Genomic DNA, 25,332 nt, shown 5'->3' on the forward strand with positions numbered 1-25,332 from the left:
AGATGAAGGAGATGCCTTAAATAACTAAATAATACATGCTGCATATATTATATAAATGGTGGTTGCTAAAATGGGCATATTTGTCCAGCTGTGAATTTAAGACTAAATGGTCTTACAGGGGGAAAGGGGAGTGTCCTTTTTAGATGATAATGTATCACCTGCATTAGCATGTGATGGATGGCCTCTGGCAAGAGTCTGTTGCAACTCTACAATTCTACAGTGGTGCCTCGCAAGACGAAATTAATTCGTTCCGCGAGTTTTGTCGTCTTGCGATTTTTTTCGTCTTGCGAAGCACGGTGTCGGGGAAGTTTTGGAAAAGCTTCAAAAATCACCAAAGTCTTTAAAAACCTCAAAAAAGGCTACCACACCGCGTTCTATGAGTTGCTCCTCGAAGTCAAGTCGCAACTGTATTAACGGTGTTGAGAAAAAGGAAATAAACTTGCAAGACGTTTCCGTCTTGTGAAGCAAGCCCATAGGGAAAATCGTCTTGCGAAGCAACTCAAAAAACCAAAAACTCTTTCGTCTAGCGAGTTTTTTGTCTTGCGAGGAATTCGTCTTGCGAGGTACCACTATACTCTAAAATATGGCCGGGCTGCTCAGCTGTGTTTGAGGTGCCTTCTGTTCGTGCCAAGTGGACAACTGCCCCAAAGTTGTGCCTTACAGCACAACTGCATCTGTCATGCTTACTACTGCTATAGTATTGTCTTGCCTGCTCCACAATTCTTAGCAAAGTCATTTTCACTTCAGCAGAAAGGGACTGTTCTGGATCTACCCTTCAGCTTGTTTGTCGTTCTTGCATTTCTCCACTCTCACTTAAACTTTCCATTTGTGCCATTAGATGGAAAAAAAATTCCAAAGCACTTGCATGGAGCTAAAAGTATTTGGCAGTTGCTTGTACTACACAAGGTGGTGAGATTAGGTTGGCGACAAGCTTATTTACCTGAGTACAGTGAGAGATGAATCCATAGATCAGAAGTCGGTCGTGATTGAAGAGAGACTGTATCTGAGCAGGTGCGTACATTAACTCAGGTGCATCAAAATCAAACTGCTGCCATTTGATGGAAATGGCATTGCACCCCAAAGAAGACATTCTTGATGTCTGACTCTTCATCTGGATGCAGAGAAGGAAACAGAAAATTATCATTTGTTGCTTTCGTACAGGGTAAAAGGACACAAGAATTATACAGCTACACAGTTTTTTTGTACGACACTTCATCAGGCAGACAGGGGGCAGGGATATGTTCACCTGAAATGCAGGGCCTTTTGGCTTACCTGTGCCTGAACCCACCCCCAACCTCCCCAAAATAAAAACTCCTATTCATGAAGCTGCCATCTGTGCATGTCCACTCATCTGCATATGTGCTGCCTCAAACGTTCACACCATTCTTAAGTACAAAATGAACGCGGCTTTCGTTTCCTAGCCAGATTGAAGCTGGGCTGAGAAAGAATGCATTAAACAGCAGAATTTGTCAATAAACAACAGGCTTGTGGATTGTTTCTAATGTCATGTGAATGGGGATCCAAAAATTAGCAGTGGGAGTGCACTGGATGTGGAATAAGTAGCAATGTGAAGATACTTGTCACTGGAATACAGATCCTGTTTCTCTGCGGGGTAGCAATCTTAGCAAACTTTCCCCGTATAAGCTGTCCTCTCAAAATAAAAAAGGAATGGGCAGGGTACTTCTAGACTGGTTCACAGACAGCAGTGAATGTTGAAGCATTTGATATACCACAAACACAGGGACATTGGCCTCTTATCTGAGCATGAAGTGCCTCAACAAGATTTCATATATTTTCCACATAAGCCACAGGTTCCCTCATCTCAACATCGCAGTAAAACAAAGAAATGAAAGCCTCCCCCAAATATTCCCACAGAGCACAGGTACCAGGCCCCAGAGGCCCTGGGTGCCATGGATCCCACAACGTTTTAAGTGAGGGGGCCGGGAACATGCAAAGTCTGGGGCAGCCGCATGCAAGCACACCCCAGTGCGCGAGCTACATCATCACGCCGCTCCAGCGTGCACCCACTACATCACTGCACCCAGCTAGGGATGCGTAATGACGTAGCACATGTGTGGCAGGGGCATGATGATGTAGTGCACACACCACATGGCATGCATGCCCCCCCGGAAGGGCACACGGCCCTGGGCACCCGCAGTAATGGGGGGCAAGACAGCGCCACTGCCACAGAGGAAGCTTACAAAAGCAATCTCACAAAAGGAGCTGGCCCCTCTGCGACTACAGAAAAAAAGATATTAAAATATACTTGCCTTTCTCTCCCAGTTATATTTGGATTTTGCATCAAAGTATTCAAAGGCTCCAGCTCCATACTGGGCTAAAGATCTCAGCATGTGACGATTTGCTGCGGGGCTAATGCAATTTGTAAAGGTTTAAGTTAATGGCCAGTTTGAATGAGATGTGGAATTTAAAAGGGTGGGGAAACTGCAGGAAAATATCAACCTGAACAGACAACACTGAATATTTTGCTTAGTATATCCTGGACATTCGAAGCAACTAACTCCCTGCTTGCACGGGGTTGCGTTCTGGGTCATTGTCTGCATTGGCAGAGCAAATGTAAACCTGCCCTGTACTGCCCCCTTCCAGGGCCAGAAACATTGTGCACATCAGCCATTGCACATGCCTTGGTCCCACCCAAAATGGTTGTTCCCTCTACTTCAATTGAACCACATATCTTAAATAATAAACCTTTGTCCTGCTTCTACTTGTAGCAGAAAGCTGGGAAAAGCTAGCCAAGAGACTTGGGAGGGCACATAGCTCAGTAGCTGAGGACATATTTTGCATGTATAACGAACAAGTATGAAGATCACAGGTTCAGTCAAGCTAAGCTACTGTTGCTGCTTCTGGCTCGTAGTGCTTTGTCACTGTTAGCTGTGCTCCATGCCCCCACTCCCTGCCTTGCTCTGAGAAGAAGAGTTTGGATTTGATATCCCACTTTATCACTACCCTAAGAGTCTCAAAGTGGCTAACATTCTCCTTTCCCTTCCTTCCCCACAACAAACACTCTGTGAGGTGAGTGGGGCTGAGAGACTTCAAAGAAGTGTGACTGGCCCAAGGTCACCCAGCAGCTGCATGTGGAGGAGCGGAGACGCGAACCCGGTTCACCAGATTATGAGTCTACAGTCTAGGAGGAGTGGCCTAGGAGGGAGCCAGCACCTCCATCACTCTTCCGGAGTAGTTGGACATCTTTTAAAATTATTAATGGAAATCCCTTTAAACCCAAGTTGTATTTAAAATACTCTAAGGCCTAAGATGCAAATTCACCACCCCCCAGCCCCTGCCAATAGCCTCATTTTGCCTAATGAGTAGGTCATGAGTAGGTTATTTTGCCTAATGAGTAGGTCTGTCTCCACTCAAAAGGATATCAAGGAAAACAGATGGTCGGAATGAACAATACTGAGCTAGATAAACCAAGACTTTGACTTAGGATATGAAAGCTTCATATTTTAGCTTCTAGGGGTGGGGGTTCCAAATAGTGCACTTTCACGCCCTCAGGTACAACCTGGTTTCTCCCCACAAGTTTACACTGCCAAGTGCTGCGGTGACAAACCATATTATCAATTTGCTTACATTATTGTCCCTTTATCTTAACATTGATACAAAATGCAATTATGATCCCAGATAATTATCCTTTACAGAAGAGAGCTCAAGGACACACATTTTTTAAAATATGTGCAAACATTATAATAAAAAAAACCAGATACCTGACTACTGGGCTGAGCGCTACTGATGCCCCAAGTCTGCCAACCAAAGCAAATGACTCACTCCACCATCCTAAAAGCCTGGCATATTAAATACACTTTGTAATTTTCCCAGAGCACAAAACAAAGTGTTCAGTCAATTTGGACCTACCCCACTCCGCATGTGAATATTCTAGTGTGGTGTGTATTTTTCTTCAAAATCTGCAAGGTCGTGCCTTCGTTCTGAATATGCCCATCAGATATAAGAAGAATGTTGCGCCTGCTTTTAGAAGGGTACAGCAAACTCAGGTAATGCAAAACCTTCCATATATCGGAATTTCCCATTGAAGCTGTGGCAGACTAAGAAGGAGGAAGGTAACAAGAAAGGGTAATTTAAAAAAAAGGTGTTTATTTTCTAGTTGCAAAATTGTACACATATAAATCATAAAACATGACATGACTAACGAAAAAATGGGGCACTAGGGGAGGGTAAAATACTAAACGTTTTATTTTACAGTACATAATAAGGAGGCGGTTACAGTAAACGAGCAAAATGAGTTCACCAGTAAGTCAACTTGGAAAACACAAAGTGATATGCATGAGCTAATGAGTGGTGCCTGCTTATCTATGCCATATTGCAATATATGTTGTGGGTATTTCTTGTCCATGAGATAGATAGATGATATAGATATAGATATAGATATAGATATATAGATATAGATATAGATATAGATATAGATATAGATATAGATATAGATATAGATATAGATATAGACATAGACATAGACATAGATATAGACATAGACATAGACATAGATGTAGATACACACACACACACATACACATACACATACACAGAAAGGGTCATTTTAGACCCTTGTTTTTAACCAACTAGTGATCAGGTGTGGATAAGGGTGGTCAATTGCTCCACTCAAGTTTTACCCATCAAATAGGTTAACATTCTTTACCAGATATTGTGTGTGGCTGCAGTATTAGTTCAGGGTCCCATTTCACTTGTGGGAAACCACGCTGTAATTTGGGTGCAAATAAATTTTCTCAATGTTGAAAGACATGAGCACACTGTTATTCATTGAAGATACAATCAGATGAAGCTGCTTTGCACCATCATGCCACCTGTCTACTGAGACTTGTAGCAGCAGAGAAATAAGGGAACTTCGGCTGAAGCCAAGCCGAGCTGGAATGGGTCAGTATTGGGGTGAGAAACTGCCTGGGAACCCTGTGGATTTTTAAAAGCTTCATGTGCGTATTTTTTTTAATGTGCTTTTATTCAAGATAATCCATAAAAGGGTGATACTGAAATGTGGGGAATGAAGGAATATGAAACTCACGGATAAGAGCCAACAACGGAGATCTTGTTACATGAGGGAAAACACTTTATTATAATATTTGGCAGACCACAAAAGACTTAAGTGCACAGATGGAATGAAGGAAGGAAGGAAGGAAGGAAGGAAGGAAGGAAGGAAGGGATGAATAAATAAATAAATAAATAAATAAATAAATAAATAAATATTCATACCCCACCCATCTGGCTGGGTTTCCTCAGCCACTCTGGGCAGCTCCTAACAAAATATTAAAAACATGCTAAAACATATGCACTTACTAGAATATAGTTTTTCAGAGGTGCAAGATCTGCCATGTGGGGTTTAGGATCGAAAGGAAATTCTTCAAAACCTGTACAGGAAAACCAGAACAACACAGAACTTTATTAATAAAGGAAGTTCTGTATTTTTACAGTGGAGCCCTATGCAAATCTATGCCAAAGTACGTCTCACTGGATTAAACGAAGCTTACTCCCAGGTTAAGCAGTGTATAGCAAAGAAATAGCATGCTGTCAGAGAAATCCAACATCAACATCCCTTTTTGTCAGGCTGTGGGGATGTGCACTGTGCAGAGGTGTCCTTCCACTAAGCTCTGCTGGATGAGTTGGCTTCCTGCCAGGCACCGACCTTCTGCCAGCTGAAAATGCAAGGAGGCAGCTTGCTGGGCTATTTCTGCTGACGGGCCAGTGGAAAGCCCTGAGAAATTATCAGGAAAGGAAGAAAAGAGGGATGAGCTGCCCCAGGATTCCTGTCATTGGGTCTGATCTGGACCTGATCATTGTGCCAACCCTGAGCAGAGGGTGGGATTGCACCCTTAAGGTGCTAAATAAAACAATAAGCCTCCCGAGGGATGCCTCCTGATGAAAGAAATAATACGCATTTTAGACAACAGCATCAATCAATTGCAAATGTCTGCATAAAGCCAACAGATCAGCCCTGAGCCTTAGGCTGTTCCAAAGATCACACACTGCATGGAGAGTGAAATATACAAAGAGAGAGAAAAAGAGAGAAACATGTCATAGTTCAAGAGCTCTTTTCTTACTTGTGCCGAATTTGATAACGCTTATATTTCTCGTAGTAAAAGTACACAACTCTAGAGCATAGAGGGCAATCTGCTTGGCTTGCTGGAATGTCGAACCTCCCATGGAATTGGAGCAATCGAGGCAGATCACGGTCTCCCCGCTGGTGCTTAGAGGGTCAAGTGCCGATTCGAACTCCGGTTGAAACACAAGCATGCAGGCCTAAAAGGACGAAGATGGGCAACGAAGCCTTAGTTCACCAGGGGTGTCAGGCAAATGTCCACAATGCCAAAACAAGAGAGAAAGGCACAGCCAGAAGTTGGAAAGGTCAGCAAACCCGTGTATTTGCTGGGATCCAGAAACTGGCAAAGGACCTGCCAGTCTTCTTTGAGTGCCACAAATACCATCATTTATTAAAAAAAAAAGAAAGTAAACTAGCCAGATGCATACAAGATGCTTCTTTAGTGGACCCAAGAGGGAGTACTGCGCTGCTACAGGTTAAGCACACCTGGGGGAGAAAGGCATAACTGGCTGTTGTGCCAAGCAGAGGGCTTGAACCAATAGTGGCTGCAACGCCAGGTGGGACCCTAAACGAGGATGGCAGCAGGGTCAGCCCCCGTGGGCTGGGCCGCAGCACGTGGGCTCCAACAGGGCTGTGGGTTTGAGCCCCATGCTGGGAAAAAGATTCCTGCATTGTAGGGGGGGTTGGACTAGATGACCCTCGTGGTCCCTTCCATCTCTACAATTCTATGATCTGCCTGGCTGTGCAGGGCCTGGTCTTTGTTTATAACATGCCGGGTTAGAAGCAGGCATGGAGAGGAAATCTAACCCTCCCTACCCCCCTTAAACCTATTGTGGTCTTGAGAAAAAGTCCTTTTCTAAAGCTGGTCTTTACATTGAGAGAAAATTCCCAACTGGGCCCTGTTAATTATCAGCTCCCCTCTTTTGCTAATGCTGCTTGCTTTTAAAGGAAATCGGCACATTAAATGAAAACTTAACATCACGTCTAGTTTGTTCTATAAGAACAGATGCTGATCTCTTTAATGCTGCTCAAATGGTTTGTTTGTTTTTAGTTATTATTTTCACACCTGCTGCATTTTTATTGTTTTCTTTCAATGTACTGTAAGTAAACTGCCCCTGGAAGAGTCATTCAAAGATGCAATAGAAAATATCTTAAAGAAAGAATAAAATAGGAGTTACCTCAGTCTCATTGCCCGGGTGCTTTTCTACCCACATTCTGGGCAAATGAACATCACCGATAAAGATTTCCATTGCAAAGCCACTGGTGTCCAAGAAACTGTTGTCAACAGTCCGAACCACAGCTTTACAGTCAGTTTTCTGAAAGTGGGAAAGGAGAGGAGAGAGAAGGGGGGTGGGACTCTGTTGTTGCAAAAAGGCCTGAATAATTTGCATCCTAATCTTTTGAGAGGTCCCCTCCCAATTTAGCTCCCCCACAAAAAAATATGATGTACAGTGGTACCTTGGTTTACAACCATAATCCGTTCCAAAGGTCCGTTTGTAAACCAAAACAGGTTGTAACCCAAGGTGCACTGTGGCGATCACATCCCCAGACGTTTAAAGGTCTATTGATCCCTGTGCCACCACTGTGCTCGCTTCCCCACTGCCACCAACCAGTTACTCTCTGGTAAAACACTGAGTCCAGTCAGTTGTTAAAAGTGAACCAAAAAACAAGTTTATTTTACAAACAATAACAAGTTTATGGTTTTTCAGATAATATTCCTGTCAGTATCTTAACTTTAGTTTCTTTACCGGCCTATACCTTCCTAATACCTTCTGATTGATTATCTCAACTGTTTGACTGACTCCTCTTAACAAATTTTCTCACTATCTCACACCAGAATAGCCCAACCCAGACTTATCTTCCCTCTCTAGTCTAACTCCAGACTGTCTTCTCAACCACTCTAACTCTAACTCCTCTCTGTGCTTAAACCTTATACACAGTTAACTCTGCCCCTTGGGTTCCCATTGGTTAGTCATTTTACAATTAGTTAACGCTTTCCCTATGAACCCAGTATGATGTCACACACATAGGAGGGCAAACGCCACACGCACTTTCGCCAATGGGGCCTCCCAATTTTTTTTGTTCATAATCCAAAAAAATGGGTTGTAATCCAAAAAAAGGTTGCAAACCAGGACATGAACTTCTGGGTTTGACATGTCTGTAATCCAAAACATATGCAGACCAAGAAATATGCAAACCAAGGTACCACTGTACTTGTGATGTTTGAGAGTGTGGGGTGGCAGGGGTTGTCTTATTCATAATTCCTTTGTAAAGCACCTTACAGCTGCACATCTAGAAAGGCACGGTATAATTATCTATCTGCCTCTCTCTATCTCTCTATCCACATTTCCATGTTACAAGCTTGACTTCTGCACAAATATAGATAGTTCCTTTTAAAACAGGAGGTGCAATTCAGTTCACTTATTTCCCCCCCCCCCAATTACGAACTGCCCTGCCCTGAAAAACAGATGTACCAGGGAGATTTGCTTACCTTTATTTCAAGCTGATGTGTCCAGCTGCTAATGTTTTTAATTTCAAAGGGCATTTCAACTGACATTTCCAAAGAGAATCCACTGAGATAGAGAAACCATATGTTATATAATAGGTCAGGATTGGTGTGTGATACATACACACACAAACACCTCCCCCCAATAAGGAACAACATAGCATGTTTTCTTTCATATTCACTAGATTTCACTGTAATCAAAGTGCTAATTAATCAAACTTCCACCTAGCAGAAAAACAGCTTTGTAGATGATACATAAAATATGCTATTTCACTATGACTTGGATCCTAAGGTATATTAATGGAAGGTAAAGGACGTTTATGGAAGGTAAGATTCCTGTCCACTCCTCCTCACTGCAAATCTCCAGGAAAACCATCTCTAGAGGGCCGGGACCCTTCTGCACAGCAGGGGATAGGGCAATGGAGGCAGCTGGGAGAGGAGGGGGAATAACACCAAATGAGGGTCCAAGCCTAAAATAATCTCTGCCACAGTGGGGAGCAGAAACAGGCAGTCCATTTCGGACTGTCGCCCTTCAACTTGCAGAGGGAGGCAGGGTCAGAAGGCATAGCTAACATACTTGTCCCCAAAGCTCCTCCTCACGTGTTATATTCCCTGACTGAAGAGGTCTTTTTACCCCATTTAAAGTATGGTTACCAGACGTCCCCATTTTCCAGGGACAGTCCCCAGATTTACAAATCTGTCCCCGGACAAAATCCGTCCCTGGACAAAATCCATCCCTGGAATGTCCCCAGATTTCATTTAATGTCCCCGGATTTATATTTTAAGTGATGTAGATTTATTAGTAGGGAATGAATGTTGCGTGATTGGTTCAACGGCACAAGACACATCATATGGGGACTTCCGGTGAGGCAACATGGCGGGTGCCACAGCACCGAGCAGCTCCTGAAGCCAGCCAGAGCCAACTGTGCTACCAGGCTGGCTCCGGGCTGCTGAGACTGCCACTGCTGCTGCTGCCGCCAAGGGGATGTCAACTGGGGGAACCACTGACCCCCCCCCCCGTGACCCAAATCGAGCCGGAAGTGAGAGCGCCCAGCCACTCAGCCGACTGCCCAGTGGCACTCCGGAGCAAGGAAAACCCCAGAGCCGATGCAGAGAGGAGGAGGAGAGGAGAAGAAGGAAGAGAGAGAAAGAGGAAGGAGAAAAAAGAGGGGAGCCCTGACCTTGCCGCGCCGCCGCTGCTGCTGCCGCCGCTGAGGAGGAGAGGCAGGAGAGCACTGGGAGGGCAAGGACACGTGGCCAAGCCCAGACCCAACCTGAGCCTACTCCACGGCAGCTAGCGCTCCAAGAGAGCAGGCCAGGGCCCAGAGGAAGGCCGAGTGACAGAGGAGACCACAGAAGAGAAGACATTGCTTATTTTTTTTATAAACTTCTTATTTTAATAACTTCTTTTTCTCTTTTCAAAAAAAAAGAAGTGTCCCCTCATTCTTTGGAAAAAATCTGGTAACCTTAATTTAAAGATAAATTGATGAAATTGCTTAGAAAGCACAGAACATCTGTCTTTTCATGGCTATAAAAACCATAGAATTGTAGAGTTGGAAAAGACCTCAAGGGTCATCTAGTCCAACCCCCTGCAATGCACAAATCTCAACTAGAGCATCCGTGACAGATGGCCACCCAACCTCTGCTTAAAATCTTTCAAGGAAGGAGAGCCCCCAACCTCCCAAGGGAGGCCGTTCCACTGTTGAATAGCTCTTACTGTCAGAAAGTGATGAATAAATGCAAGTGAGGAAAAACAAATGCTTCAATCTGCAATATTGTTTTTTAAAGAAAAAAACCATGCATTTATTTAAAATACAGACACATCTTTTAAAGGACACATTACAATTTTAGCCTACTTACCCTGGTTTTGTTCCAACTTGCCTAATGGAAACTTTCCTTACTGAGTCCTAGTTAACAAACAAAAACAATGAGGTCTGTATGGGTGCAATCAGGGCTTTTTCCGGCTGAAACCCACCATTAGGTGGGTGCCATAGCCATTATATAAGGGTGGCGTTCATGGAAAGTTACAGCACCTCTCTTTCCAAAAAAACAGCACTGGGTGCAATTAAATATGAAGTTGTGGAGAACGGCAACAATTGTGTTTGCACCATTATAATGCAGGATTTCCTTCCTACTGATGGAAAGAGGCCCTCACCTGTGTGTTCTCATTCAGCGCTTTGTCTTGTTGCCAAGGCGCCACAGCAGCCGGCAAGTGGAAGGCAAGGCATTCGTTCTCATAACTGAGCTCCGTGATGTAGGTGATTTTGATGAGGACTTTGGTTGAAGGAGGCAAGTTTCCCACAGAAACGGTGAAGATGTCCTACAGAAGGATATTTGAAATGTCCACAGAAGCAAATTGCCATTTACAAAACAATGACATGGCCTGCTTTCTTTTATAGCATACTAAAAACGTCCCAGAGGTGACTAATCTGTGGCCCTGGAGGTGTTGCTGGGACCCCAGCAACTAGGGAGAGAGAGTCTCCCTCATGTCACATGGAAGAGGGAAAGGTAGTGTGGTTGGCAATAACCACAAATAATTGCTGGCTAGAAGGGCTCGACCACACTTCCGCTTGTTCCATGTCTAGAAAGCATGGGACTGAGTGGTTTTCCCCTTGCTCTGCTCCTTTTCCAATCTGGAGAAACCCCAAATTGCTGTTTGCTCTGCAACTAGGCCTTTGGCTGATCGAGATCCAATCCCCTTTCACATGCGTTGTGAGAGGGGAGATCCTTGGTTCATTTTTGTTCTCATTGTTATGATGTATTTTGTATTTTTTTATACATGTTGTATTCCTATGTCGTGAGCTGTCCTGCTATCTACGAATGAAGGGCGGTATACAAATTTTTAATAATAATAACAAGAAGAAGAAGAAGAATAAGTTTTCCCTGGGGGAAAGCAGAGGTGGAAGAGAAGGTGTGGCTAATAATAAATAATAATAAACTTTTATTTGTATCCAGCCCTCCCCGGCTGAAACCGGGCTCAGGGAGGCTAACATCAAATATATAACATTGGTATAAAATCAAACAATAATTAAATTACATCCTAAAATCAAGTCAGGATCAAATAATAAACTAAGCCCTAAGGGGAGCAAAAAAACAGAGTTTGTTACGGTGCCAGTCTCCTCCACCTTCACCTGCTAATTGACAGGTGTGTATGTGCGAGATACTTGCTATAGTATACATTTGGTTCTGGGGTTATAGAGCCTTATCTGTATATATATACGTTCAGAACATTTTTCATATGCAGGGCACAGCTTTCAAGCCAGAGCACCTTGCTTGGTTTCATCAGTAAAACAAACGAAGGCCAGTGTATGCTGATCTCTTATAAAGGCATAAGTATTTTTTGTTACTACACCTACCGGTGCATCTTGATCCATCAAGTAAGCTCCATGTCCTTGACTGATGGCTTCTCTGTATTCTCTGTGTGCCTTCTCCTTTTCCTTAACCTGTTGAAATTATATAATAAATCATCCTGATTTTTTAAAAAATAGGTTCTTTCGAAAAGTCACATTTACTGCAGTCCCACCGCCGTATATCTTGTCTCCTCCTCCCGTCCCTGAATAATCTTACCTTTCCTATTATATGCTTCCCTTTAATGAAAGCCTCAAATCCACACACAGCGGCTGTGTCGTCCAAAGGAAATACGTATTTTGCTTCAATGGGGCTGTCTGATTGATTTTCATAGACCTGGAACACCACAACCTGAAAGAAATACATGAATGTATTGCGGATAGATATGAGGTAAACACCAGGCCATGGATCCCAATAAAAACATTTTTTATGGAAGCACTTTCCTTCCCAAGATTAACATTTTAAATAACACCCTCTGGGAAATGTTTCATGTGTTTCTTCTTCTTCGGCGATCACTCGTAGCCGAGTAAGATTGTCTTCCATGAACACGGTCTTAACAGTGAGTCCCTAAGTAACTATAGAGGCCAATTCTGGATCCACATGTCCTTCCACAGTGGGGACATAGGTTTCCGGGTGGGAGTTGATCATGGTGAGGGTTTGTCAAACGTGCCTTCCTCTTAGCACGTTTCTCCCTTTCGTCCCGAGTTCAAGCATCTTCAAAGTCCATGACACCTTTGGTAAAGACTGTTCTCCAACCAGAGTGCTCACAGACCAGTGTTTCCCAATTGTCAGTGTTTATATTACATTTTTAAAGTTTTACCTTGAGAGAATCTTTAAATTTGTTTTGTTGACCACCAGAATTACACTTTCCATTTTTAAGTTCAGAATAGTTACTTTGGAGGATGATAATCAGGCATCCAAACAACATGACCAGTCAAATGAAGCTGATGTTGAAGAAACATTGCTTTGATACTGGTGATCTTTGCTTCTTCCAGTACACTGGCATTAGTTCACCTGTCTTCCCAAGTGATATGTTAATTTTTTTTAAGACACCATTGATGGAATCTTTCAAGGAGTTGGAGATGGCGTTTATAAGTGGTCCACGTTTCAGAAGCATACAGTAAGGTTGGTAGTACAATAGATTGTAAACAAGCATTTTGGTTTCCCTGCAAATGTCCTGGTCCTCAAACACTCTGTGCTTCAATCGGAAGAACGCTGCACTCGCAGAGTTCAGGCAGTGCTGTATTTCAGCATCAATGTCAGCCCTTGTGGAAAGATAACTGCCCAGGTAGGAGAAGTGATTGACACTTTCCACTTTTCTGAGTTCCAGGTATGCAGCACATACCCAGGTTTGGTTCCCTTTAGGAGGAGGTCATTGGGAGATTATTGATGTTTTGCAATACAGTATTTGTATTTATTTACAAATATACAAGTTGAGCAGACATAGAGGCAACACTTAAAACACTCCAACAGCAATCAAAGTCCACTGGGAAATATTTAATACCCAAAGAGCTCAAACGTGGTTCTGCTGTCTTTCTCAGCCTTTCTACAAACTCAAAATGTTCTCTGCTTCCTTTGCTGATATAAAAAGTAAAAAGGTAAAGGACCCCTGGACGGTTAAGTCCAGTCAAATTTGACTATGGGGTACGGTACTCATCTCACTATTCAGGCCAAGGGAGCCGGCATTTGTCCACAGACAGCTTTCTGGGTCATGTGGCCAACATGACTAAACTGCTTCTGGTGCAATAGAACTCCATGATGGAAGCCAGAGTGCACAGAAACACCGTTTAAATGTGCTATACCTTTGAAGAACATTCAAGATACATTATTTCCCCCAAATAATTCTAGGCACTGTAGTTCACCCCTCATAGAGTTACAGTTCCCAGCAACCCTTAATGAACTACAGTACCCAGAATTCTTTGAGGGAAAGAATGTGCTTCAAATGTGCTTTAAAGGTATAGTGTGTACACAGTCTTAATGGCAGCATCCTAGTCAGTATTGAGGGTTTCATTATTTCTTTGACATCCAGAAGGCCCACTACTTATTGATTCCCACCAGATTTTTAGTTGCTTCAGCACCTTAGGTATGGTGTGTAGGAAGAGACACATAAACAAAGAAACAAATAAATAAATGTATTTGTGTTGCCCCTACTGTCCCCTGAAAAAAATCAAAGTTTTAATTAAAAAATTGAGAGTCTGCTGATATAACACACTTAACTCACTGAATATTTAAAAGCAACATTAATCAGGACTAGGATTTGTCTACAGATTTGTTTTACACTTTGTAAAAATAAATAAATAAACATAAAATAAAATCCCACAAGGAAATATTTAACATCCCTAGAAAAGAAATATGAATGCCTTGGCATTACCTCTGCTACGAAGTCTACTATTTGTCCCTTGATATGAAGACCTTTGAGAGGAATTGGGTTTCCAGATCTGTCCAGAAGACCAGCAGTCACATTATTCAGCAGATTTTTACTTGGCATTTGATAATCTAAAGAAATATTAAGAGGCAGGGTGGGGTGGGGGAGAGAGATGATTTATTGAAGGCAAACCCCCTTTATTGTAAAGGTTCAGAGTAATTTTCAGCATTAAAAGTGTAAAAAAAAAACGAAAACAAAAAACTCTCTGTAAGCAACTATCTTGCCTGGCCTTGATGGCAAATGTTAGTTCTGCTACTTAAAAGCAAGGAAAGAAGTAACAGAGAAACTAAATATGCTCATATGCACCTGTATTCATGTAATAAAAATGGAGAAAGAGAATAAAAGCATTAACAATTCCTGCTAGATCAGACCAAAAGCCCATGGGATAAGAAATCCTATGGCTTGGGTGTTTACACAAAAACTGGGGCACAACTTTTGTGTCTGGATTTTCACTTTTTGAAATATGGAACAGAGAAAAGAAAAGAAAAGTAGAGCATAGGTAGGATCTGTAAGGGAATAAAAGATGTGATCTTATGAAGGGAACAGGAGTCACCTTGGCCTCCTGATTCTTTCATGGGTTTTCCTTGGCATAATCTTTATAGCTCCACACCAAGGAAATGGGTTAGGCTTCAATTTCAAACTCCAATTGCAGAATACACCAAAGAAACAGACAATTTTAGGTAAGAATTTCTCACCTTCGGGCTGTGGCTGATGCTCTAGGGAAGGCGGCACATCCTGAATCTCAGGATGGAACTCCTTCACTTTGTCACCGGCGAGGGAAAACTTAACCACATATTTTATTTTGACCTGACTAGCTCTGTACACCACAAATTCGTCATCCTTATGAAAACAAAAGAAAACAAGAAGTAAACATTAAGAGCTTTACAAGAGCAACTGATGCATTAGTGAGCGAAGCCGATACGTCGCCTCCTCACTTAGGAAGCTTTTGAAAGCAGGCAGCGGCAAAAGGTCAATTTAGCTAGAGAAAGTTCCACAGCAGCCACTTACAAGTCACTGAGGAACATACAAAAAAGGCAACGGACTTAGGTGGTAAGATGGATCGTGGAGAGGTATGTACAAGACGCAGAACTGAGGCCTAGGGTTGTATCCAACTGCATTCTACTCAAAATCTACCCGTTAAAATTAATGGCTCTCAGATGGTTGTGTCTATTTATTTCAGTGGGTCTACTCTGAGTAGGGATTACATCAAATACGACCCCTTGGGCTGGAGGGTTTATGTCAGGGATGTTTAGAAACTGGTGTGCTTTAGTTGTGATTTTGATTTTCCTCTTCCCTCCCAGTCCCTCTTCCCTTTTGTGTCGTGTTTCCCCCCCCCCCTCTTTTTCTTTTAGATAGTTGCTACACACTGTCTCGTTTTGATTGCATGTAAGCTGCTCAGGGAGCCTTTTTGGCTGAAGAGCAGGGCACAAGTGCTCTAAATCAATAAACAATAAATATTTTCAGAGGCATAGCTTATCAAGGCATATTATGCCTTTAAAAGACAACAGTGGGCAACACCACAACATAGCTCGAACCGGTACCTTGAAGTCTCTTCCCTTTCTCAGTTTCCCCTTTTTCCTGGCAAGTCCATGCACGCTGTCATAGCCTGCCGGTGCTGCGGTTAACGAACTGTCCATGTGACCTGTTTCAAAACACTTTCCAAGGGCTACATCGCAAATCAGCAGTAACCGGGTTCCATCTGTTCTGTTTGGCCAAGAGTAGTTGATGCATGCACTGTTAAACAAAGAAGAAGAAGCTGGTTGGTTATACTCGGACAAATATTTTAAGTACTTGCTTGAGTTTAACCAACAGAAAAAGGCATGTGGGGTTTGTGGCTCTTGCCACTTCAGCCCAAAAATGCACACATACCAAGCATTTAAAGCACATAACTTTCACCAAATAATCCTGGGAACCCTAGTTTACCCCTCACAGAGCTAGAATTCCCAGCACTTTTGACGAACTACAGTCCCCAGGATTCTTTGTGGAAGACACATGCTTTAAGTGTATGATGTGTATGTAGCCTATGTTTATTATCGTCCAGACCCTACAACAAACCCAAATGCCAACTCATCTGCAGGACTTTATAGTGCTAGTCACAACATCAAGGGTTCACTCATCAATGCACCTTCCAGTGTGGTACATATGCCATTCTGCATTCCACATAAGGCAAATTTAATGTCACTGGTCTCACGCTGCCCCTCACAGAGCTGCAATTCCCAGCACCCTTAGCAAACCACAGTTCCCAGGAATCTCTAGGGGAAATCATGTGCTTTCAATGTTTGCTATGTATGCAGCCCAAGTCCGATACTCCACTCTGGTTCTCAAAACGGATTTCTCTGTGAGGAAAGCATGTGAAGCGGCACTTAAGTTTACTCAGAAGCAAGAGGCCCAGAGAGAGACATCGTGAGGACGGGCCTTTTCTGGGGCGGCTCCCTATTTGTGGAATGGTCTCCTCAGGGAAATTCACCTGGCGCCTTCATTACATATCTTTAGGAGAAATGAAAATGTTTCTCTTCAACAAGGGCCATTGGCTGATTAATATTCTATGCCCTTTTAAATGTGTTTGTTATTGGTTTGTGCTTGTTTTGTTATGTATTCTGTGTCCTCATTTTGTATTTTTATGTTGTGAACTGCCCTGTGCTCCTCGGGTGAAGGGCGGTATTCAAATTTAATTAATTAATAGTAATAATAACAACAACAGGAGCAACACACATAGCACTCCCCACCAGGCAAGGCATGATAAGATCTCAACTGTTATTACTGCCAAAGAACTGCAGACCTTATGGAGTCGCTGAAATAGATGCCGCTGCCCAAGTGACCACAATCCGTTCTTTCCACGCCATGCTCTTCAACGACAATCTTTGGCAAGAGCAGTCCCCTAGAAAAGCAGAAGATTTACACAGTAAAGGTGGAGAATCTTTCTTTTTCGCTTGAGGGACGCATTCCCTCATAGGCCGCAAGGCAGTGGCAGGAAGGCCAGAGGCAAAAGACAACAGAGCTCTTGTATGTATTCGAGCCATGCAAAAACCGGGAGGTTTCTAAGCACATACCCAAATTTCTCCATCCTCTGTCCGGGCAAGCAAGAGGCATTGCCACAGTGCAAGGACACAATCTGGCAAGGCAAAGGCAGGAGGGTGCAGAGAAGGGATGGTGAGGAGTTTGGCTCAGTGAGGAGGGATGCAGCCTGGAGAAAGTTCCAAGGGCTAGAGAGACGGAGAACTGGAAAGCTGCACCCAGCCCCAAGGCCTCAGGTTCCCCACCTCTGAGGTAAAGCACCTTGACATACTGACACACAGTTTTTCTACACTAATAATATGTGTATCAATATTGGGAAAGGGAAGGGGGAAGGGAGAAACAGACACAAAGGAGCCCAGGTTGTGTGGAGTCTAGTTATCTCCCTCATTCTTCACCATCAATGGATGAGGACTGTAGAGAGATGGGCTGCCCCACTCCACCAAACTTTCCCACTTACAGCTTGCAGACACACATTGCCTGCACAGGGGTGTCAGTAAACCACACTTCCCTCTTTGGACATTAATGGGAAGCTTTTGGGTTTGCTCCCCGGCCTGCACAGACAGAAGAGGAAGCAGTAACAAGGGTGTGTGGGTGGGTACATGCGGTTTGTGCATATCCTGACATTAAGGTAGAACTGGACTGTCCATATGCGGCCATTGTCACTGAAAGATAACTGAGCCTTTGGCCAAATGGCTCTGTTGCCTTCTCGCCTCTCATGCACAGCAGAAAACCACCTGCAAAGCTGAGACAGACCATGACGCATGACATTACCGGGAGAGGATTCCAACGAAGTTGTGAACAGACGAAGCGTGGTATAAAGACTGGACATTGCCAAGGTGGCTCTCGAAAGCTGCTACTTCCGTCATTCTGCCTACTCTATAGATCTCCAAAACTTCTACGGGATGTTCACTGCAAGAAAATTTAAAACGAATAGAATGTTCACAAAATGCATTTCCCCCCCAGTTTATGCCCCCAGATTTATTCTGGCCACAGAGTCACTAAATGAGATCGAGCATTTTGCCACATGCATTGAATATGCCCGAGGTTCTCCTTAGAGGAACATGTGATTTATACATGTTACATATTTCATGTCTCACAAGATTTCGTAGAGCAATAGTTCTCACCCAGAATGTTTGTGTGTTTCTGTCTGTCTGTATTTGTTTCCAGTAGTCCAATGATCTTCACGGTGGTCTGGTTCACACAAACAGTAATCCACGGTTTATTAGTCAAAGCTTGATTTGTTTGAATGCACTAATCCAATTTGTTGATGGTTTAATGAATGATGGTTTGTTTTAACTATGGTTTGGCTGATTAACTATGTTTTAGGGGGGCACCAAGACATTTGTCACGCAACCAAGGCATAAGATACTAGCCATCGCTTGTTTGCATGTCTGTGAGATGACTCACGGTTTGTTGTAAACCATGTCTTAGAGTTCTATACAAATTTAGTGAGGTTTAGTGTGAACAGACCTTTTCTCTGAAGTTAAACGCAGAGGCCTTTGAAGCCAGGCTCTTAGAGTAAGTGTGTTTTCCTATTAACATGGGTTTTTATAAATGTTTTGAATCTACCACCTATGTCAGTGTTTAAGAAAAGATTCTTTGAGGTCCTTCAAAATCATATTACGGCATTAAAAAATGATTACTGAATCTGGGTAGTACAACCCAGAAATTACACATCACAACTGAAACTCACCCAGTATACTGGTCCATCTTTTCTTCAATATCCTGAAACTCTTCTCCAAAGACAGGACATATCCTGCATCTCAGAGCTCGGTACTTGGAAAGGGACGGTGGGTTAGGAATTGACATGTTTGTTTCATGAACGTTCAGCATGTCCCTGATTAGCTATAAAAAAATAATATAGCAACATTCAGTGTTTGTATTTCCAAAACAAAGCTTTTATTTGTTTATTATAATTTACATTCTGCTCATTGTCTGTAGGCCCAAGAGCAGCTTACCTCAGAGGAAATATATGCAACAAATAATATTTTTTAAATCTGTTAAGACCAGGGATTGGGCGCCTCTGACCCTCAGGGCTAATGAACTCAAGTCAAAACTTGGAGGCAACTTATAGACACCACCAATCAGCAATACCTGCAAAGCCCTTCCCCAAAGTGCTGAGCAAGACAACACTTTGAAAGGGGCTTCAGAAGATCCCCGTGGGCAAAAGAGGCCACCTATCAAACTTGTCCACTTCTGCATTTGGGGGTGGAAAAAACCAAATCATCAACTGAACAACCAAACACCCACAAAATAGTCAGCAAGCTTCATGGGGCTCTTCTTCAACTGAGAAAATCCCCAGTGACAACACGGAGCAAATTTCAGAAATGTAAATTTCACAATTAAAATAGAAATTTTCATTTTGTAACTCATAAGACTGAATATATGGGATGGGATCATGGAACTCATGTGGCAAGGTTTTTTTGCTGCAAATTTGTACTAGGCTTCCCCCAAATGATGCTTGGGCACCAAATATAGTGCCAGAACTGTTTCTGTGTAATGTACACACGTTTTCATATATGCTGTAAGCTGCCCAGAGTGGCTGGGGAAATCCAGTCAGATGGGCAGGGTGTAAAAAAAAAATATTATTATTACAAGCCGACAGGACCCTCCAAGAAATGCTCAAAGGAGCACCAAACAAACACCATTATGATGACATAAATGTTTTCCCTCTTGGCAACTACTTTCAAATCTGTGTTCTGGACCAAAGCCCACAGGAATTCTGGAGCATAAGAACTCTCTATTGTTCAAAGAGGATAGAATCATATTTTCTGCTCATTTGAGGGGTGAAATTTATTCCATCAGGCTTTTAAAATAAATTTTATAGTTTTACCACATTTTTAATTTTGCTGAGTCATCCGTGCACCTCTTAGAGACAACTGTAATTAAGCAGTACATACATTTTTGAAATAATGCAATTAAACAAACATCTGAAGGGCTACAGGTTCCCCACCTGAGCACAACACACTCAAACTCTGGTTATACATAGGATACACTGAAAGCAAAGGTCAGATTCAACAACGTTACCTGACAGAGACTGTGCTTGGTAGATAACAACTTTCTGGTTACGTCGTAATCCATAATTTTGTGAGGTATGATTTTATAAAACTCTGACATTATCTCCATTTTCTCTTTCGGAGATTCCAATTCATCCAGGGCCTTCCTTGCTCGGAGCAAAATACCTTCTGCTCTGCTCACCTTTTAAGAAAATGTGGTATAAAAATGTGTTATTTTCTTTCTTGCCTTCTTCTTTTTTTTAAAGACTCAGACAAATGTGAAGAGAGACAGACAAGGAGGGCTAAGGGTGCATATACATCCCATATATTTAAAGCACATTCCTGCCTGCCTCAAAGAATCCCGGGAATTGTAATTTATTAAGGGTACTGAGAACTGTAGCTTGGTGGGGGTTACACTACAGTTTGCAGGATTGGGGGGGGGGCACAGCTACAAGGGATTCCACCACAAGAGAATTACTTCCACATAGCAGGACATGCACTTACGGAGGCTGTAGCCAGAACAGAAAGGAAAGAGAGAGAGGTGCGTCCCTTGCCTTCATAGAAATAAACCATTAACACGTTTAATGACAAACCTATCCCAGCAACACTAGCTGTCACAATCCAGAAACAGAAAGTGCATTTGCTTGGCATTGTATTTCTGTTGGCGTTTGAGGGAATTAAAGGCTCTCAGTGAGCCAATGTCTGCAAGTGGGATTGCCTTACATCGTTGAGGCTGAGTTCGGTTACTGGTTTAGCCAGCAGCGGAGTCAGGTGTCCAAGTGCTTCAATCCAGATCAGTTCCACAAACTTGCTGACTGTTTCAGGCAAAGAGCTGGAATTGGTGGCTTCTGCTATAAGCACCTGCAAACATACCAATGCGATCAGGCCACCCAGAAGTGCTCAGTGGTAAATAGCGGTTTAAAAACAGAGCTAACAGAGAGCATGTCGTGAATTTCAATAACTGACATTTCTCTTCAGAATGGCATTAATATTTTTAAAAATAGGAACAGAAGCAGCCAAGCCTATGATTCTATGAATTAACGTCCCAGTTCACATGCCACATTAAACCTTAACTATCAATAACTTTTGGTTTAAAATGAATGATTGCCATACTGATGCATGCTGCTCTTAAGGGCCTGTTTGGCTCCTTCCCCTCATGTGATTTTGCCACATCAGGGGGGAAGCAAATCAAAACCTGACTTTGTCTTGTTGTTGTTCTTCTTCTTATATATTTATCTATACTCTGCCTTTTTCCATGATGGGACTCAAGGCAACTTACAGAACTGCTAAAAACACAGAAAACTGAATCCTTAAAAAAATTACACTAACCTCTTGCAGCTTTTCTGAAGCTAAATATTCCGCTTCATGGGGAAAACCTTCTTTGAACTGGTAATTCTGATTTTTCAGATTTGCAGTACAAAGCTCATAGACCATTCTAGCCTCTTCAGAAGTCCTTGCTGGTATAGATCGTTTCTTGAACTGAGAACAAAAGAGTGTCCCAATTCAAGTATTATTATTTTTTAAGGGGAGGGGAGAAGAGAATCACAAAAAGAGAGACATTTCTCATAAATTATCCTGGCATTGAGACAAACTTAAATTCTAGTTTTCCTTGTGCTGTGAGGCATCCAGCTGTGGGTTTGAGAAGACACACAAACCTGCTCCAAATGTGATTGCAAGCAGCGAAACCTGGGAATTGTTCTGCGACAGTTCTTAGGTCACAGGGTAGAAAAGGCGGCCCTATCGGCTGCTAGACAGGCTTATGCTCGTGACTGGAAAGGTCCTGTCAGGGAACTGACATCAGAGGCACGGGAGAAGGAGAGGGTCTCTGATTCTGCAGGAGAAGGTCCCAGCGGTAGGGGGAGACTCAGCTGGGAAGACGGGGAAGGAAATAAGTGTAACACCAGAGATCCAGGAGAGCAACGGGACGAGGAGGTGCAGGGGCTCCAGGACTCTTCGCTGGAAGTTAGTGAGGAGAGCCCAGGCACCCCGCTACCCACGCCCACCCTGCGCAGGAGACTCCCGCGCAGTGAGAGGCGGAGACGCTTGGGCGTCAAACAACTCTTATGTTGGCAGCGCTTTAAGAAACGCCCACAGACAGATTCTACGAGTGATTAAGGGCAGCCACGCGGAGATGGGCTGTGCAGTCCGAAGGGTTTAACCAGGCAATCTAATGTCCAAACGGGGCAGGATTACGCACGAGTAACTCCCAACCACTACAGGTCCCTCGTGTGAAATCCTGGAGACCCATTGCCAGTCAGTGTGGACAGTACAGTGTTGGACAGGCCAATGATCTGACTTGGTATAAGGCGACATTTCCTAGCACAATTCAAAGTGTTGGTGCTGAATGACCTTGACCCTGTATACCTGAAGGAGTGCCTCCAACCTCATCATTCAACCGGGACACAGAGATTTGGCAGTTCCCTTCTAGCAGCTCTCTCACTGTGAGAAGTGAATCAGTTCAGAGGGGGCCTTCTCACTAGTCGCACCCACCCTGTGGAACACCCTCCCATCAGTTGTCAAGGAGATGAGTAACTATATAACCTTTAGAAGTCATCTGAAGACAGCCCTGTACAGGGAAGCTTTTTAATGTGCAATGTTTTATTAGTGCTTTTATATACTTTGGAAGCCACCCAGAGTAAAATAAAATTAACATTTATTATTATTAATTATTATTATTATTATTGTTATTATTATTATTATTATTTAAAAGAAGGGGGAAAAGAAAATCCAGAAAATTAAGCAAGAGCATAACACAACGTACGAAACCTCTCTCATTCAAGAGCATTCACAACAGCAAAGAAACAAACTAATGCATGATCATAAACAACCACCCCAACTTACCTCTTTCCCATCCAACTGACTGTAGCATGTGCTTATGCAGAAAGGATAATCACAGTGCTGCTGAGAGCACTGAAGTTCAACCACCACATACCTGCCAGGTGCCGTAACCTGGGGCGGGGAAAAAGGTGTTTAAGTGCATTTCTATTTGGTAGGCATTATCAGACTCATTTATTCGATTAGGTTTTTAACCTGACTAAACTAACCAAAGCAGCATAGCTTCACAAAATAATTAAAAAGTCAAACAAAAGCCATTTAACACCATCAGCAATATTGAAGTTCTTACCTGTTCAAGGACATCATACTTTGCAACCACAAAGCCTTCAGGGAAATAAGGAACATTTTCATCCTTATTCGATCTGGAACCAATTAAAAAAACAGCAAGACCAGACTCTTTATTACGGAATGGAACTGAGGCTGCAGTCTATCCCACCAGGATTCACTTCTGAGTAAACTGTAAGCCTACAGTATGAAAGTCAGCCACCTAATGGAAACATATAAGACTTCTGAACTCTTTCAGAAGTCAGTGGTGAAGGCTTGCATAGGAACAAGAGTGTGATTGAGTTTTATTTTGCTTAAAAGTGCTAACAAACAAAGGCAGGTTTCTTTTTGCATTTTGCTTGCTTATTTAAATATGCCAAGGGTTCCATATGAAAAGTACGGTATCTTAATACTGGGTAGTGTCGTGGTTAAAGCGTTTAACTAGGACCAGGATTAAAATCCCAACTCAGCCATGAAGCTCAGGAGGTGATCTTGGGCCAGTCACAAACCTGTTTGATCCTGCCAATTCTAATAACAGAGCAGCTGTAGGGAACCTTGGGTGTTCTCCCTCCAAAGCATTTGCTCTACCCCTGAGCACCGAATCCCTCTCCAAAGGGAGAGAATGTCTGTTCTTCTTTAAGTGAGAAAAACAGAAGCCAGAAAAGCCAAGAAAATTACCTGAGCTCACCCACACTGCTGCTGTCCTGAGCCCTGCTGCTCTTCCACTCATTCTTTCCAGGAGTCCTCTTTTCTAAGTGGTCATCTTCGTAAGCTATTTATTAAGACAGTAGTTATTTTCCTTATGCCCACCAGCTGCTTTTTGAATTAGCATTCATATATATGAACCGCAACTAATAAATCTCAAAAATCAAGAAAGATAGTAAGAATCTGAAAGGCAGTTTTCGGTGAGAGATGTATTACGGTAAATGATTTTGCTTCACTTCAGCCCACCAAACTACCCTGTAGGAAGCAAGCTGCTTGGTTTGTTCCCAGACACCAACATACAGCTCAGCGCTTGGATCCCACCTAATTTTAGGGTTTAACTAGATGTGGGCTGCCATTTTCCCTCAACCACTGCCAAGACACATTATCTTCCTGCAACAGTAGACAGATCCTGCCATCTGCAGTAAACCTACTCTTTCCCTTTTGCCCTCCAATGAGACACAACAGCTGTCCATGCCACTTCACAAACAAAGGAAAAGATTAGACCACCTTCTCATTTCCTTGGCTTTTCATCTGTATCGTGTTTGAGCCCATTGTCACTAGAGATATTAAATATTTATTTTATTAAATTTCTATACTGTCCTTCATCCGGGAATGACAGGGCGGTTTAAAATACAAGTGGTGGCCATTTTGTGTGTGTCCAATTGATGCGTGGCTGCTGATGCCTGGGTCCTTTTGGACCCAGAAGATGGCAGAACAGGGGCAGAAGTGGGGCAGGGCAGAACAGGGGTCGGCCAGACTGGAGGTGGAAGAGGGCAGGGCGGAGCAGGCTTATGCGCACTCCACTGCGCACTCCACTGCGCATGGGGACCGGAAACAGAACCCTGCGCAAAATGGTCACCGCCTGTATAAAAACACAAAAATACATAATGTAATAACAAAGAGAAGCACTATCCACACACACAGTTCAACAGGCCATATATTACAGAATTAGCTAAAGGCCTGGGAGGAGAGGAATGTTTCTGCCTGGTGCCTAATTATTATCAGGGTACTCTTAGGAACAAAGAAAACAGCCTGACATCAAGGTACTTCCCTATTCCATCAAGCTCAGTGTTGCTTACACTGAATGACTCTCTAGGATTACTATTATTATCTATTGAATATATATACCGCCCTATACCCAGAGGTCTCAGGAAGGTTC

General features: G+C 43.0%; 1 protein-coding gene across 1 annotated transcript in view; it reads right to left on the bottom strand.

The window, feature by feature from the left end:
* PARP4 (poly(ADP-ribose) polymerase family member 4) overlaps positions 1-25,332 on the bottom strand; it is a 48,088-nt gene that overhangs the window by 17,054 nt on the left and 5,702 nt on the right. Inside the window, exons 4-26 of the mRNA XM_081199390.1 lie at positions 24,147-24,240; positions 23,494-23,566; positions 23,211-23,318; positions 21,699-21,848; positions 21,093-21,230; positions 20,401-20,571; positions 19,067-19,218; positions 18,145-18,282; positions 17,138-17,236; positions 15,900-16,092; positions 15,054-15,198; positions 14,305-14,429; positions 12,153-12,284; positions 11,942-12,028; positions 10,741-10,905; positions 10,446-10,492; positions 8,571-8,652; positions 7,258-7,395; positions 6,081-6,279; positions 5,320-5,390; positions 3,871-4,058; positions 2,271-2,370; positions 941-1,111 (exon numbers count right to left, since the gene is read on the bottom strand). Coding sequence (XP_081055516.1) covers positions 941-1,111; positions 2,271-2,370; positions 3,871-4,058; positions 5,320-5,390; positions 6,081-6,279; positions 7,258-7,395; positions 8,571-8,652; positions 10,446-10,492; positions 10,741-10,905; positions 11,942-12,028; positions 12,153-12,284; positions 14,305-14,429; positions 15,054-15,198; positions 15,900-16,092; positions 17,138-17,236; positions 18,145-18,282; positions 19,067-19,218; positions 20,401-20,571; positions 21,093-21,230; positions 21,699-21,848; positions 23,211-23,318; positions 23,494-23,566; positions 24,147-24,240 — 2,966 coding nt within the window. The remainder of the gene's footprint in view (positions 1-940; positions 1,112-2,270; positions 2,371-3,870; positions 4,059-5,319; positions 5,391-6,080; positions 6,280-7,257; positions 7,396-8,570; positions 8,653-10,445; positions 10,493-10,740; positions 10,906-11,941; positions 12,029-12,152; positions 12,285-14,304; positions 14,430-15,053; positions 15,199-15,899; positions 16,093-17,137; positions 17,237-18,144; positions 18,283-19,066; positions 19,219-20,400; positions 20,572-21,092; positions 21,231-21,698; positions 21,849-23,210; positions 23,319-23,493; positions 23,567-24,146; positions 24,241-25,332) is intronic.

The sequence above is a fragment of the Podarcis bocagei genome (assembly GCF_964188305.1).
Source record: "Podarcis bocagei genome assembly, chromosome: 6".
Classification (NCBI taxonomy): domain Eukaryota; kingdom Metazoa; phylum Chordata; class Lepidosauria; order Squamata; family Lacertidae; genus Podarcis; species Podarcis bocagei.